This window comes from Gavialis gangeticus, unplaced genomic scaffold (genome assembly GCF_001723915.1).
Source record: "Gavialis gangeticus isolate Ggan-Ray unplaced genomic scaffold, GavGan_comp1, whole genome shotgun sequence".
NCBI lineage: Eukaryota > Metazoa > Chordata > Crocodylia > Gavialidae > Gavialis > Gavialis gangeticus.
In genome coordinates, this window is record NW_017729025.1 from 28,765,702 (window position 1) to 28,782,890 (window position 17,189).

General features: G+C 42.9%; 1 protein-coding gene across 4 annotated transcripts in view; it reads right to left on the bottom strand.

The window, feature by feature from the left end:
- The window catches only part of EVL (Enah/Vasp-like), a 256,440-nt gene extending 239,465 nt beyond the window's left edge, over positions 1–16,975 (bottom strand). For 3 of the 4 annotated variants that reach the window (XM_019518576.1, XM_019518573.1, XM_019518572.1), the window contains exon 1: positions 16,854–16,891. In XM_019518576.1, the coding sequence (XP_019374121.1) occupies positions 16,854–16,876 (23 nt within the window). In that variant the 5' untranslated portion in view covers positions 16,877–16,891. Of the gene's footprint in view, positions 1–16,853 lie in introns of all 4 variants that reach the window. The other variant, XM_019518575.1, reaches the window with a different exon arrangement.
- Positions 16,976–17,189: the final 214 nt, after the last annotated feature.

Below are 17,189 nucleotides of genomic sequence, written 5' to 3' on the forward strand. Positions count from 1 at the left end.
AACCTAACAGCACTGAACTTCCAGTAGAGAGATCACTTCCCATTTTCACACCTCTTTCTGCAAGCAAAAAGACTAGAAACTTTAAATTTTTAAAAATGAAAGGCAAGGCCAACTGTAAGGCTAGGTTTCCAAAGCTAGCAGAGTCTAGGAACTCCTATAGACCCCCAAAGGGCAGGTCTGAAAATACCTGAACAATATTGCATGAATCTATTTGTCTTGGGGGAAGAAAGACCAACTACCTTCATGTTTTGCTGGTCATGAATTCACACCAGTGTGATCAAAATAAAGGAGAAATTGAAGGTCCAATCTTGCAATAAGATTTGCTCTTTTGCCTGTGTGAATTAAAGTGCCTTTCTATGCATTTGTAAAAGTATTTTCATAAGGACATACCTCCTATGTGGTATGTACAGCAGTTTCCCAATAGAGGATCTAAAACTACCAGTTCAACAAATGCATCTCCTCTTCCTTAAGGAAGTACTAAACAAGCACTTTCCTGTTTCAAATAATGCTGTATAACATTGTTCAAGAGATGCTGAACACTCATATTTAGAGCTGAAATATCTGCCATCGAAGTTAGGCATATGTTACTAAACAAACATTTCTTCTGTCAGCTGTTTATTTTAATGAAGCGGGTTTTTTTGCCACTTTATGCTATTTTACTACTGGATTGACCTGAGCCAGAACATCTGCTTACTTAGCCAGCTGCTTTTAAAAAAGGCACTTGTTAAAACTAGGTCAAATAGATGATGGCTTTTACTACAAGCTAGATTTCATTGTGTAGTTAATTCTCTCACATGTATTAGCTGACACAAGGAAAACTCTCAATGCCTTTTCACATGAAAGAAATTCTCTTGCTAAAGGGAATGACAGCTAGTATTTTATAATTGTGGTGAAGATGTTAGCATAGTGAAATCAAACTTACATTTGCATCTGATTAATATTTGATAACATATAGTAGTAAGCATACGCTAACAAATAGAGAGTTACCAAATGGCAGAACTATCAAGCAGAAACAGAGATGTAGCTACTGAGGTCTGAAGGCAAATGTAGATCTCAATGCATGAAACAGAATAGGTTGCTGTACTAATATTTCTAAAGTAACAGTTACAACACTTCTAAAAGTGTGACATTCACTCCCACACGGGATGGAACATAAAAGATTGCTTGGGAGTTGGTAGGGACATGGACTTAATTGTTCTCCATAAATTCAGCTTTCAAAGCTGGTACTTGAAATCTTTCCTCAGATGTCCTGAAGAAGGGCACTCAATGCCCAAAAGTTGGTCCAACAGCTGTCCCAGCTATACAAGGTATCACAAACCCCCTTGCCTCTTGTACACTTCCTTGACCATCACAGCTATGACAATACTCTGACCCTACTATTTTTATGAAGGGTTGAAGTCTTGTTCTACGTGTGACCAGGGAACATCAAGAGGTAAAGGTTTTGTGGTATCTTTTAATGAACCAACTGTATAGCTGAGAGAGCTTTTGAGCATCGGGTGCTCTTCCTTGAACACACTGAACTGAACGAAACTGATGCAGTTCCTCTTTGACACAGTTCGCAGAGAGCCTAAAACAAGCTGCAAGCGGCCCTGTTCATTTCCAAAAGTGCTAATTCACACGCCAGTTATAATACTTGAAATGTCAATATTTTTGATGACTTCATGGCTCACCAAAGCCAGAAGAAGGGGTAGATTTCAGTGCAAATTATACAGAACATCCATTTTGGGAAAATATGTAAGAGTGAGATTGTTGGAGGCACAACTGGTTTCATTTTCCTGAAGACGAAATCTGGAAAATACAACATTAGTGAAATTAGGCTGGTATAGAACAGCAGCGAAATAAGAATTGAGTGACATGGAAGAAACTTGCATAAACCAACAAATGAAAGGAGGGGGAAAGTGTCTCTGTTTCTGCAACCTGCATCCATTTAACTTACTAATGGAATAATATCTTGGTGACAAGTGAACACTTCCCTGTCATTTACATACAAAAGAGGGCTTGAAGAAACGACAGAAAGCCATGTATGCACCACAGGCAGACACTTAAGGAAGAATTTAAGGTAAACTTACAATACTCTACAACAACATCAAAGAATAAAAAAACAGATAAATGATCATTTCAAGCAGGCAATAGGTCATCTTGTTCAATGGGGCATAGCTATAACAGGGTAAAACAATGTTAAACAGTTTAACATTTTTCTAATTGTGCCTGGATCGTAAGTGGCTTCTGTCTTGACGTAAACTATAGTTACAAAGTTCACTAAAATAAAGCTGACATATTCAAGCAATAACAAGTCTTAGAGGTGTGATCACACCACTGTCAGAGATGGTGAGTTTTTTAATATAAAACTAAAGCTAAATGTGATGTTCAAATCAGGGGCTGGAAGTTAGGGTGAAGGTGAAGAGAAGGGACCATAAAACGAAAAACAGTACTAGCCAAATTCTAAATTTTCTGGACTATACATTAACCAGAGACTGTTGCTTATGGATTGGGAGATCTTGGCCTGATTATTTCCAAAACTACTCAAAACAAGGACAAATCAGATCTTTTGCAAAACCTGTGATGGGCAGGAACACAGCAACCTTTTTACATGCTGGATGGAGCACTTTATACCCTCCTTATTCCAGATGCTTGCCATAATATCACCTAACTGCAGCTTTGGCAGCCACAAAGCTGCAAAGACCTGCTGAATACAGGGTAGGGTGTTATACAGTACAATTTGCACCAACCCAGAAGTGGCTTACTCCCTCGATATTGGGCACTGACAATAGTGCAGCTATAGCACTTGCTAGCCACTGATGGCCACAGCAGAGAAGGTGCATCCACAAGAATGGCTGGAATTTTAACCCATGCCAGGACCTTCCAGCCCAGGGGTTTGAGGAGGAGGAGAGCAGAAGGGTGAGGATGCCGGCTTCTATTCCAATCCCTGTGACTAAGGTGGTATCTGACCTTGAGCCAATCATTTAGCCTCATTTTTCCCATTAACTGTGAAGTATGGATCATTATAACTGCCCCTGGGGAGTGCTGCAAGTCTTAATTGAGTCATGCCTTTAAAGTGCTCCGGAATTCTTTGTCAGGAGGTGCTAAAATAGTACTATTAACTATCAGCTGCATTTCCATAAATAGTACTATTGCCGTTTACCTTTTTAGACAAACTGAAATAACTGCTGAATTGATACTGTTCTGGGTAATTCTTCCAGTAGGAGTATTTATAGCCATATTTCCTTATGGTTTCACATCTTTTCTGATACTCTGAAAGTTTACCATGATTCTGCCCATAGACTTGTCTTATTCAAACAAGAATTAACGTAAGGCATTTTCTTTCTTCCTGACTTCCTAGAAGTGACAAGATATTTATAACTAAGACATTCTGCCAGTAAAGTTTACTAGACAACTAGATGTGAATTTCAGTAACAAAAGCAAATCTGCAAGCTTTTACCAAGTCGAATGGACTAACACAAATACTTCCTATCTAGAAACCAAATTTGAATCACTGTATGCAGCAACTTGAATTGAGAAAAAAATACAAAAAAAGTATACCTTCTTCATCCTGTACCATGGGAATGCCACCAAATTATAAATAAATGCATCTTTGCTCTAGGAAAAATGTCATGGGATACAGAACATTTTAACTGGGGGAAATAGCTTCACATAGAGCAGAGGTGTCAAAGATATGGCCCAGGAAGCCCTATCATCTCTCCTGCAGTGCTGCCCATGGATCTTGGAGTGGACTTGCATGCAGTACACTGGATCAGCCTTGTGTGCAGTAAATGGGGCTAGGGTGGGCATGCGCTGCACACAGCACATGGGCTGGGCTGGGGTGCATGCTGCATGTGCTGTCCATGCCAGGCTGGCTCTGCTCAGAGGATCCAGCATGTGGGGCCGGTACGCAGGCCCAATCCAGCCCCAAGACCAGCCCGTGGCCAGCCCCATGTCATTCAATTGGCCTGTACGACACCCTGATTTAGAGCACTAAGAGTATGGACACAGAACACTTGAAACCCTTTCAAAAGGGGAGTGTTTTGAAAAGGCAGAGCCTAGTACACTGATACACTGCAGAAGGAGCTGAGAATGATTCGAACGTAGCAAACCCACTCCACCTTTAACCTCGGGTGAAGGAGAGGTAAAAGTTGGAGTAGGTTTGTTGCATTTGATTCGTTCTCAGCTCATTCACACAAAACAATTAGGTTCTATACCAGCTACTGCACTTCTGAAAGAGCTCCAAGCATTCGTGTGTCCACCCCCTATGTGGAAACAGGTATAAATATATACGAAGACAAGAGTAGCACGGCTGTCACTCAGATTGGAACTTGGGCCCTTGATGCTTTTTCCTAACAGTTAGTACAAGTGCTGCAATAAGTATAACTTGGGTTGTGCCAAGATGGAGGTTGTGCCACAATCTCTGATGAAAATAGGAGTTTGATAAGTAGAGTCAAAAACTCACCCATAGGTTCTATTCCCAGCTCTCCCTTTCAAGCCTCCATTTCCCCATCCTTAAAACACAAATAAGAATATTTTGCTTTGTAAACTGCTTTGAGGTCAAGGAATGAAGAGGTCTCTCTAAAAGCGAAGCATTATTACTGTATACTTGCTTTGTCCACGTATTAAAAAAAGATGATACTGCAAGTTGCCAAATATCTCCCATGAGGTTATAAATGGCCTACACTCCCAGATATCCCAGTCCTCTGCAGAACTGGACCATATAACCCAGTCACTTGAAAAAAGAGAAGTACAAGGGTATTCATCTTTTGCAGCCTCTGTCATCTGGCACTTCAGTTTCAGGAGGCAGTATGTTCTCTTGGCCCAAAGGCAAAAGTACAGCTGTTGCTATAAGGAGAGGAGCTGGATATGAGAATTATTGGAGGAAAAATAAAAACAATGTAAAGAGAGAGTGTTAATGAAATCCTAAGATAAATGCAAATGCTGAGTCACTACCACAGATTGCCCCTCGGACACATGCAGCCAAGCAAGCAGAACAGAGACTGCTCGCTATGCCACTGCAAGCTCTAAGACGGGGCCTAGTAAGACCATCCAATTATTCCAGCAGCGACACACAAATTCTACCCGTTCCCCCTGATGCTGGAATCGTGCCACGGCCCTTTTTCTTCCTGTAGGCTCTTGTACACTACTCTTACCTCTGTTGCAAGCATCCTGTTAACTGCCGCACTACACTTGCAGTGAGGACAACAGACTGCCTGCTTCCAAGACAGGGGGCTCGTTTGAAGCACCCAATACAATCTGTTGTCATGGCACAATCATTCTCTGCAAATGTTATTGAAAGTAATCTCAGCATTGAAGACAAAGCCTCAGCTCCCCGTCTCAAGTGTCACTGTCATATTTGCCCTACCATCAAGGTGGGGTGGTTTAGAGTGGGACTTCCTAGTCTGCAGGCTAAACAAGGGACTGTACAAATGAGATTCCTGAATAGGACCATCTCTACAATGGATCTTGTGTTAGCCCAAGCTCCCCTAGTCTGGATGCAATGTCAAATCCTCTGCCAATGTAAACCAACAAAGCTCCAGCAAACTTCCAGCTGTTAGATCTTGTTATGCCCTCTATCAGCAAAGCTCACATAACCTCTCCACACGCAAGCTCTCTACACCATTTTGTGCCCTATTTTTAAATCAGATTTCTGTTCCTTTTTACACTGGCCCTCATAATTATGTGCAAATTGGGTGTAGGAGCTAATCCTGTGTGAATCTGGGCATAGCTGAAACTGGCCAGACTCTGAATTGATGCAAGTAAAATTAGGGTAGCTAAACTGATTTAATTTTACATCAATTCAGGATCTGGTCTGGCGGTTTTCTTACCCATCACCAGTGCTGTCAATCAACATGGCATGCAGGTCAGTACTTTGAAATCTCAGCTCCATATTTTGACAGAGGTCCACCCCCCTCCCCCACAGCATTACCTATGTCTATATTACACACAGTTCTTGCAACAAGATTGTCTCAAGTTTATAACAGTATGCGCCCAATGGCATCACACCGTATGCTTACAGGTTGCAGTCTTAGCACTGCAACATGGGTTAACAGGGTTTGTTTTGTATGTGCTAGAATACAGATAAGCTTGGGCTTTATTCTTTGTTTTCAAAGCACCCATGCTGATGCTGCAGTTATTTGGCGTAACTGGGACATGCTTTCATTTATTTCCAGTAACTGTTGCTTGAATGAGCATTAGACATAGATGCCATTGCCTGAAGTCTTTCTATGGTGACAAGGTCACATACATGGTACATGCCATTCATTGTAAACTCATTTTTCCAGGAGCTGAGCTGGACCCCCTTAATATTAGCCCTGGCTTGTTTTCACATCAGAAAATGCTTCAGCTACCACTGCCATAAAGAAGAGGGAAAGCACCTTTTCTCTCTGGCTGCAGAGAGAAGGACGCAGGCCAATGGCTTGAAGTCGCAGCAAAGTAAGTTTAGATTGGCTCTCTAGAAAAAATTCTTCACTGTGAGAATAGTGAGGCAGAGGAAGAGACTGGCTAGGGAAGCTGTGAACTCTCCATCACTTGAGGTGTTCAAGAGGTTGGACAGCTACTGGTCGGGGATGATCTAAGTCAGGGGTAGGCAACGTTTTTTGGCCAGTGCCGAAAACCCCCACAATGCCTACCTTGGAGTGCCGGCACCCAAAAAACCAAAATGAAGGCGGGGGGGCAGGATAACTTGCTTGTGCTCCTTGCCCCCCACCCAAAGCCCATGCCCCCCAGCCCTGCTCAGGACCCTTGCCTCCCACCCAAAGTCCCTGCCCCCCAGCCCAGGCTGTGTAGCCATCAGCAGCTACCCAGAACCTGGGCCAGCTGCAAACATCTGCTGCCTGTCCACCCCGGCCCTGGCCCTGGTCACATGTGCACGGGAGCAGCAGGACAGGGATGTGCCCCTCACTGCTGCCCCTGCCTGCAGGGGAAGTGTGGCAGGGCAGCGGGGAGCAGGCGGCTTTCTGCACCCCGCTGCACCAGTTTCCAACGCTGCTTTGCAGAACTGGCAAGGGCAGCACAGTGGGGAGCACTGCCGGTATGTGCTGCCTCCCTGGATCCCGTGGCCTGTCCCTGGGAGGCAGCTGGGGCTGGGGCGGAAAGGCAGCAGATGTTTGCAGCTGGCCCAGGTTCTGGGTAGCTGCTGACAGCCAGAGCCCAGGCTGCTTGCAGCAAGGCTTTCATGGGAGCAGTCCAGGCTCTGTGGCTAATCAGCAGCTACCCAGAGCTGGCAGCAGCGGCAGCCAGAAGGCTACAAACAGCTGCTGCCTCCCTGGCCCCAATGCATGCCGAGGAAAATGGCCCCGTGTGCCATGCTCAGCACGTGCGCCAGGGGTTGCCACCCCCTGATCTAGGTGTAGCTATGTCTATAGTCTACGATGGGCATTTCCCATCCTTCTGAGCTTTGCTGGTTGCATTTCCACACACCCCCATGTATTCTGCTACATGTGTCAGAGTGTTTAAGCCTTCCCTGAGGCACTGGGTATTGGCTACAGCCAAATCTGTAGCCTGACTGAGGTGTGCCAATGCTCCTGCTGGGAACAAAGGCAGAAGTTCCTGGCTGGACAGTCTTGGCCCTCTGCTCAGGATCAGATCCATCGCCATATTAGGGGTCAGAAAGGAATTTTACCCAGTAGTTACACTGGTATGGGCTGGGAGGGGGGAGGGTTTGCCTCCCTCTGTAGCAGGGGCTGTGGCCCTCTACCCAGGATCTCCTGAGCATATATTGACAACATTTCATAGATGCAGGACATTGGCTGCCCTGGTTCCCCTGCTTTACCTGTGGCAAGTTAGGGTGTGAGGTTTGTGTCGTGTCAGGGCTGAGGTCATCTTAAGTAGAGTTTAGATGATGGTTTGTAGAGGATGATTTGGATTGGGATGATCCTGCCTCAGGCAGGGTGTTGGACTAAATGACCTCTGGAGGTCCCTTCTAGCCCTACCTCCCTCTGATTCTGTAGTGACTGTTACTAGTGCAGCTACTAAAAGATACACACACACGATTAAACTATGAAAAGAGAATCCCAATCATCTTTTTGACTTCATGCTGAAGTCTTCTGAAAGAAACTAATGTGACCAGTGAAGGTTATGTAAGTATTTGTGGGAGAATGCTTTACCTAATTTATTTGCTTGCCATTAACCTAGAAAATCATGGATGCAAGAAAATGATATTTTTAGGGCACCTGGGGGTTTTCCAGTCTAATATTGTGTCTAATCTCTTCCTTTTATGCATATGTCCACCTGCATTCAGTTCTGCATTCACAAGTAGGCTGTGTTTTCAGAAGGTTTCAATCAACTTATATATGTCAGCACTTGAATGGTAACCCAGCATCTACCAGCTCTTACTGAAAACTTTGGATGATCACTGGGTGCAGAGGCCTTTGAAAATCTGGCCATTCCCACAGAGAGAAGTGAATCAAAGCTTAAGCAGACTTTTTAAAACCTGGTCCTAAGATCTCCTCCTCCATGGGCATGCTGGAAGTAGGACCTGACTTTAATCTCAGATATAGTAACAGGGACTGAAAAAGGAAACTGAACAACCTTTAATCAGAACTCTGTTGATTAATATTTTGTTGTTAACACAGCCTTGCAAAAATGAGCCTAAGCAATCACTAGACTTGGGAGGAGCACTGTTGAACACATGACATTTCATGATAACATGCTGTTTCGTCAAAGCTAAAAAATGTTTTCTGGAGCCCTAATGGTTTCAAGGAACTCTTTCATGCTACATACCGATGCTGATGGACACTAACACGGGGGTTGGAAATTCAAGTTCAAGGCTATCCACCTAATTTAGTCATCTGGGATGGAAAAAACCCTCTGCTCTGAATCAGACTTGATCTTCAGCCCCCACATTCAGAGCAATGGAGGCCAACCTCTTTGGCAGGTGTACCATCAACTAACCCTCACATCCTCCCTGAGTGCCACTTCAATCCCCTTCCTCTTCTAATCTTCTGCTCTGCTTCCTGCCCTATCTGCTGCTGTGCTGCCTGTACCCTCCATGATCTATCACACAACACACAAGAAGGATCCAGAATCAGGGCAAGAAAAGAAACCTGTTTTAACAAGTTGCTGTATCTAGTATAGATGTATTTCACACCTTGAGATTCAGCTGCAACTCAGCAGTACCCAATGGATCACATTATCCTAATTTGCTCTTAGGAGGCACAACTCCCACTAACTTCAACAGGAGAGATGTCCCCTTACATAAAAAGTGTAATGTAGTCCAATCTCCAGCTCTAAACCTGAGTTTTCACAGCTGGCTGTACTAACAATTCATCTCTCAGCTGCTGCTTAGTTAAACCAATATTAATGTAAAAGGACAGTGACGTGGAGGGAAAATTCTGAGTAACCAACGTTCTGTGTCAAAATCAGAAAAGTACCGTTTTTTAATGTCAGACAGTACACAAATACCAGCTTCAGGACCAGCATCTAAGAGCTTCAGTCCTACTGGCTACAGGCAGACTGCAGTACCTCCCTGGGCTGGGACTTACTACACCATAGCCTGCCCTTTCAAAAGGGCAACAGCTGGTACCTTCTAATTGTTATCTGTGAATGAGTTGAGGATTCAAATGCAGCAAAACCCCTCCAACTTTAACTCTGGGTGAAGGAGTGTTAAACTTGGATGGGGTTTTGCTGTAGTGTATGTGCATCATTCTCAATTTGTTTACACATAACAGTTTGAACATACGAGTACTTTGAGTAGGGACCTACTGAATTCACAACTGCACAGTTTTTGCAGAAACCATCAATTAGGGCAGGCTCCAAGGCTGGGCTACTTGCAGCAGCAGGCGCAAGGGCTACAGACAGAGCCTCTGCACCCCCTGCTGCAAGCAGCCCCACTCCATATCCTTTTTCTCCCCATGCTCCAAGACTCTCTGCTTGCTAGCAAATTGGGTTTTATGTTTGGGGGGGTTTTTTTGTTTTTTGTTTTTGTTTTTGTTGTGTTTTGTTTTGTTTTTACAGTGAGCCCAACAAAATCAAGGAGCCTGCAGCCTGGGGATGGCCCCAAACCATGGCTTAATTACCCTGATTAAGCCCAGGGAAGCCATTAATCCATGTTTAACACATGGATTAATGGCTTCCCAGGCTTAATCAAGGTAATTAAGATGCAGTTTTGGGCCATGTGGCAATCTGAGGGGAGGGGCAGGATTACTGGGGCCCCTTGGCCAATTGGGGGGGCCAGCCCTGGGATCTCCCCACAAAATTGGCCAGGCAACCTACTCGAGTTCAGTAGACCCCTATGTATGAGCTGCTGAACCAGGTGTTCAAACCAGTGTCCAACCAAGAGATCAAACCAGTTTAGTGCCATCTTGCACGTAAAGGAAAGGGCTGGGACTCTGGTGAGCCATAGTCGGGACCTGTTTAGCACAGGCAGGAGCATGGAGCCATGGGGAGCAGGTAGGTGTGTTTCCCTATAGTTCAGTGCTCCAGCCACACCAAGCCCTGGCGGTTCCTCTACCAGCAGTGTCACTGTGCTAAACCCCAGCGGCTCTGCCACCACTCCCCCGTGACTCCAAGCTCCCGCTGCACTAAATCCCAGTGGTTTCACACTCGTTTCCAGCCTCTCCACTGCACAGCCCACTCCCAGCCCCTCCAACCACAGGATGGGAATGGGGGAGGTGAGGAAGGAAGTCACAGCTCCCATCAAGCCACCTGGCCAAGGGAGACTTGGTACCGCAGGGAAATTTCAATTAACTTGAGCAACCAAGGTTAACTGAACTTTGTCTTGGCTTTTGCCCACTTCCAAGTGAAAGGTGCAGTCTTCTCTGGGGAAGGCTGAGAGAGCTGGAATTGGGTCAAGGGTCTGGAATCAGCTTGGCAGGAGTCAGAAGAGGGTTCCCTGGCTCCATGTTCCCATTGCCACAATCCCACTCCCAGCACAGGCAGCCTCTAAGCAGTACCATCCCCTGGGCAGCACAGCTCAGGAGGGTAGCTCATCCACAGAGCAGAGGGGGTGGGGGTTAGGGGGGGCATCACGCGATGCTGGAGAACCCAAACTGCTCACTTTATCTGCGTGGGAGCAGTCTGCTGTTACTGAAACATGACCTGTAAAGCATACTCAAAGATAATCCTTGCCCAAAGTGGCATGACTTTGAGACACTTAGAGGACACTTAGCTCAAGTTTTCCCACTTCAATATGCGGTTGCTTGTGTTTTAACTGCCTTTAGTATGGCCTAAGTGTAACATGGAACAACACCCTTGGGTTATGGGCACATATACATTTAGAGCTGTATCTTTACATGATAAATTGTGCACGTGATGCTTTGGCTTACTCATTTTTTTGAGTAAGGGAAATCGCAAGTCCAGCAACATATGTACTAGGTGCACTGTACTAGAAAGGGTGAGAGGATAGCTACAGTAGCTTCCCTTGGACACACTGCCTGAGGCTAAGAGAAAGCATTATCCTATGGAAATCCAGCACTTCAGTCAAGGAGGATTCAACACTGCAGGCTAGCAGCACTGGGTTGGGACTACATGTTGGGAACTGCCTTAAACTGTTTTTTCCCCCCAAAACCATTACAGCATTTTGATTCAAGAATGAAGACAGGCAGTTTGGGCTAAAGCTAACTCATCCTTCCCTTGTGGATACAGAGGTGTTTTTTAAATCATTGTATTATGCAAACTAACTTGCTTCATTTCTTTCAAGACAGACCTTCATGGGTTTTGTAATAGGTTATTCAGGTTCTCTTTATTATTTAAAAGACAGGCATACATTTCAATACATCTCTGATAACATGCAACAGTTGCACGACCTGAAAGCAGCCGAGTCTCAGCTAAAGACAATCTCTAAACATGCGCAGACAGTACAACAGGAACACATCTGCCACTGACATACCAGTGATGAGCAAACACCTCCAATTTCCATGTGGTAGAGGGCCCATGGAACCTGGTGCCATTTTTCCCCTTGGAAGATCTTTTTGCTGCAAATGTTTGATATTGCAGTAGATCCCCTGAATGTCTCAACCACAGCTGCCCTTCCCCCATCCCTATGCTAGACTCTCTATATGGAAAGGGGAGCCTTACCACCGACTTGAGAGAGCCAAGATTTACCTCCTGGTGCATGCATCAGACATCTGACGATCCTAGCATATTTGTTTCAAAGACAAGCTTATACTACAATTCACAAGAATTTTAGCTTGCTAATAAAAATATCCCTACCACCTTATTTACTGGGACAAAGCTGGTTTTATCTTCAGTAAATAATACCACATAGCTAGAATATGTTATTCCCATCATTATCATCAGCAAATGGTTTCAGAGTCATACATATAGCAGGGAAGTTTTCCTCCTGTTATTTCTTCGCTTTCCTCTCTGACACTCATTTACCAAGACAATAAAACATGTATGCAACAGAAACCTTTTCTTTACTCATGTGGCTGTTTAAGGGAGGGAATTTAATGTTCCCATGAGGAAACAACAGTCTCTTGGGGGTTATGCTTTGTTGACGAGTCACTTGAAAATATTCCCAGCATTCATACAATTTGGAGGAAAAAATGAAGCCGGATTCTGTAGACCTCACTGAAGCAAAATACTCGGTGGCTCCAGTTTTGTGAGTTCAGTGAAAGTTGCGCTTTAGTAAGGCCATCAAAATTGGGCTTTAAACTATGTTTAATATTAATGCTGAGGTTTTAACTCTCCCATCTATGAGGGACTTGGAGCCATGGTTCTCACAGCAAACACAAACTTACCACTTGTGCTTAAGCTGCTTGCTTGTACCGTGTCTTATGAGATGCAGACATGACAAGCTTGCATTTGTTTTGGGAATCTGGGAATCGTACCTAAATATTCTGACTCCTGTGTGGAATTAAAATCTTCTACCTTGACAATACATTTATGCCAGATTCTACACTGTGTCCGTTTTTAAAGAAGGAAGAAGAACTTTGTATGAGAAAATCTGAGGAGAGCGTTTTTAAATGACTAGGAACTTGGAATGACCTCAACCGTAACTGGATTTAGTCCGTTGCAGCTGGAACGTCTGGTTTATATTGTTACTGGTTAATTGCTGGCGGTTATGAAGTATCACATGAAGGCTTTGTATGTAATTTTGCAACTGCAGTAAGTTCAGTGCTGCAGGCAAGATCATTTTGAGACGCTGTCAAATGCTGCCCAAAAATAGCATCCAGTCCTGTAAAACCCTGAATGCAGTCCTTTTCAAACACACTTCTGCCCCTTTGGTTTTATCATTTAACTTCAACATTTTTACTTCCTTGACTATTCTCTTCTTGCCAAAACAAACAAGGTATCCTATTTTGTAAATTTTGTGCTAGTTGCTCCCTTTAACCTGTGATGTCAAAATGACCAATTCTGAACAATGTGATGGCTCCACTTCTTGAAACCTGTACCCCAAACCTACACATTCTTGTAGAAGTTGGAAAATTTCTTAAACTATTGCTTTGCTGCATCTTGGTTATTGATATTTTCTTGAGAAAGAAAAATGAAAGGGCTTACATTTTCAGAAGTGACTAGGGATTTGGGATGCCTTTGTTTTTGGGTGCCTGCTTTTAGGTGTTTTACCGCAGCTTAATACCTCAAACCATGGTTTTTGCTGCATTCAGGAACAGCTCATTTTGACCTTCTCTTACTGTCCTTTTTGTATTGTTACTGGTTTTCCTAAGAAACAGAAAGTTCATTGTTAAAAACACTGAAATACAATGGTGCATCAGAAACTTACAGATGCTGGTTTTGTGGCTGCATGATGAAAGGTGCACTCACTTTACAAACCTTCCTGGTGCTACACAGACTAATCTAGCCTGAGCATTAATGTACAGTCTATTCTTGGCCAAAGGAATAGCATCTTCTATAGCTCTCACAGGATGTTGAACATTAAACTGAGAGCACACACACTGGTAAGAGGCTGAGAGAACCAGTTTGTGAAAAACTATAAAACATACCAGGGGATAATGATCCTCTGGACACAGTAAAAAGAAACAAACAACGAAGACAACAGACCAGATCCTCAAAAGGTGCAAAGTAGCAAGGTTACTACTGACATAGGGCTCCTTGTGTCACTGCGACTCTCAGGGAAGAAGTAACAGTGCTCTGGAGTTAATGCCTTCTTCCCTGTCAAGAACATAAACTGTTAGGGCCACATCTGGAATTAGTAAATTCTCACTGAGGTTTCATCCCTTTGTTTCTCTGGGGCTTAAGTCTTGGCCTTGGCTCATTGCCCCATCACCACAAAGGCTATATTTCATCCCAAAGCACTTCACAAGTAAGTATTTTATAAACAGCACGCCAGGGTCACTTCAACCAGCCCCGGAGTGAAACGCTTGAAAAATCCAGCAGTTGTGCAATAGTGCACGATGCTCCACAACCACTTAGGCCAGGAAGTGAAAAACTTGAAACTGTAGGGGGAACTTAAATAAAGAAAATGCAATCTCTCCACTTGGAATTAAGCCAGAGTGCTAGCCTGCACCCACTTTTCAGAGTCTCATGGGTATTTAGGGCCCTCTAATGCCATTTAAGCCATGCATTCAGAGAAGAGCGCCATCTACTGATTCATCAACTCTGTTTCTAATCCTTACATCAGTGGTTCTCAGCTGGGGATAACAACATGGTTTCTGGGGTGTTACAGTAATATTAGCGCCATTAGGTATACAGACACCTACCTACACATAATTCCCAAGATAAACTGAGAGACTTCACATAGGAATCCATAATGGCAAAAAAAGTTGGACTTGCTGTGGTTTTTCTGAATTCTTTGCAACAGCATAATTGCTCTGTCATTTTTAAGTAGTCAAGAAATGATTGTGATTAGTTTTTGCAATTGGGTGCTGCTAAATTCAGGAAAGTTATGAAGGAGTGCCTCGAGTCTTAAAAGGTCGAGAACCACTCCCCTGGGTGCTCTAGGTTCTCTATCCAAATACTGAACTAGGCCAAACATTTTTATCTAGTAAGATAGCCTATTGTTCCATTACAATGAAATACATTTACCAGGCATAAGGGAGAATGCTGAAAAAAGACCAACTTTAAAATACAGCATTATGCCAGAAGACCAACTCTAAGATATAGCCTAAAATGAAACACCACTTAAATGCCGAGTAAAATAAAATATCATTCTTAAGGCTCCCGACCAGATGCCACAGCCGTATGGGTGGATGATCTTAAAATGTCCTCACAGTTTAGACATGCAATGTTCAACGTTATTTTCAAAGTAAGCCTAAGAGGACAAGACTAGAAAATTCACAAGTCTTATTCAATGTGCAGACCAGCATTTAAATACCATTGCTACACTAAGTAAAGGTCTTTGTCTGAGATCTCTTCGTGTGAATGGGTCTGCCACAAGAAAACAAAACAAAACAGGTACAGCTTTTAAAGTAGACTTTTCAAAAGCATATCTTCCAGCAACAATCTGATCACGGCATTGCTGTATTAATAATATGCTTAAATCCCATAGATGAAATACAAACAACTATGAATTCATACAGGGATAGATAATGACTAGTCAGTTTGGTGCTTATTTACATCTTAATTTACTGTCAGCAATTGGCTACATGAAAATCTGTGATCATATCTTGACAATCCTATGACAACTGCAGTTACATAGTACTACATGGTGTTCCAGTAAAATCCTTTTAAAAAAAGATTTTACTGAAACACCATCCTGCTGCATTTCACAAACAGCAGAACTTCTATTCACTGTAAGCCTTCATTTCTTCACAGTTTTACACCTGGATATGGGACATTTTCTTAATTCCCTTCCCCCATCATTCATTTCCATTTGAAATTGATGAGACAAAAAAACCCAGACATTTTTCAGTATCAAAATGTTAAAAACCTAGTCATTTTGCCAAAGCACAGATTAGCAGACAACCTTGTCTATGTTTGGTATGAAATTCTGAAAGTTCAGAGAAAAAAAAATTGGGTGGAGAATGCCAATTGTGTATGCAAAACTGATCAACTCATCTAGTTATATACTACTTAAATAATATCATACCCCCCCAATGTTTTCAGGGGTATTTTTAAAATTAATATAATTATTGCCATAGAAAGACAAAATAGCAGGAGATGACCCTGATGCTGTCATAACACTTCACCATTTTTTCTGGCCAGTTTTATGCTGTGACCATTAAGAAACCAAATAAACCTAAGAAAGTGAAAGACCCATGAAAGGTCAGAAAAATTAATAGACCCTAATACAGTTTCATTACAGATGAAATCATCAGTTGTGTTAGTACCTCTATTTGCTTTCTTTCATATAGCTTCAAAAGCCTGTCATGATTTTAACAGACCTTGATGCATGCATATTTGAGGTGGAGGGGAAGGTACATTATTGAACAGCACTAATCAACAAGGTCCTAATTTTGTACTTTAACAATCACAGTACTTCAAATGTTTGCCAACAAAACCCCACCCAAACCCAAAATTAGTCAGATTAGTTTTAAATGCAATTCATAGGATATTCAGCAGCTACGCGATTATGAAAATGGTATGTATACTCTGCAGCAGCACAAAATCTAATCCCACATATGATCCACACATCAGTGTTTTCTCCCTTAACTATCATGATGTCTATTCCTTATAGAACAACTATCTGTCAGGTTTGAAGGAACCAAAAATAGCAGAGACCTTTTCGATAGAACAGTTTGCTTTATATTTATAACTCTATACTGTACTTGCAGTGTCTGGTTATATGGCTATAAAATATGTGCAAGATACAATAAATTATCCAGCTTTGCACTGCATCATGCAGTTAGCTATCATTTACCTGCATCTCATCCTTCTACATATTCCTTACAATACATAGGGTAGATATTTTAAAATTCAAGAAACATTTGCATCTTCAAGAACTAACTGTAGAGCCGGCTGACATTACACAGCAAAAACCGTGTGAGAACAAAAACCAAGCACACTGATGTATAAAACAGAGAGCCTACCTGAATTCTTCAAATGCATACATGGCCTAGTAACAAGACAAATTTGCCGAAATTTAAAATATTCTTCTTAATGTGCAGGAATACCATTTAGTTTGTCAATCTGCAGCAAGATGCATAATTAAGAGACAGTATATTGCAAATATTCTGAAGGGAAAGGGTATGCAGATACTGGCCTGCAGCCTACAGCTCAGCCAGCTGCTGACAAGCAGCAGCTAACAGGGAAAGGCGATAGAGTACCATGTGATCATTCCAGCAAGTCTGATTAATGCAGTATACTCCAAGAATACAGCCCGGTATCTTTATTATTCTAGCCAAATAAGTCAAATACTTTACATG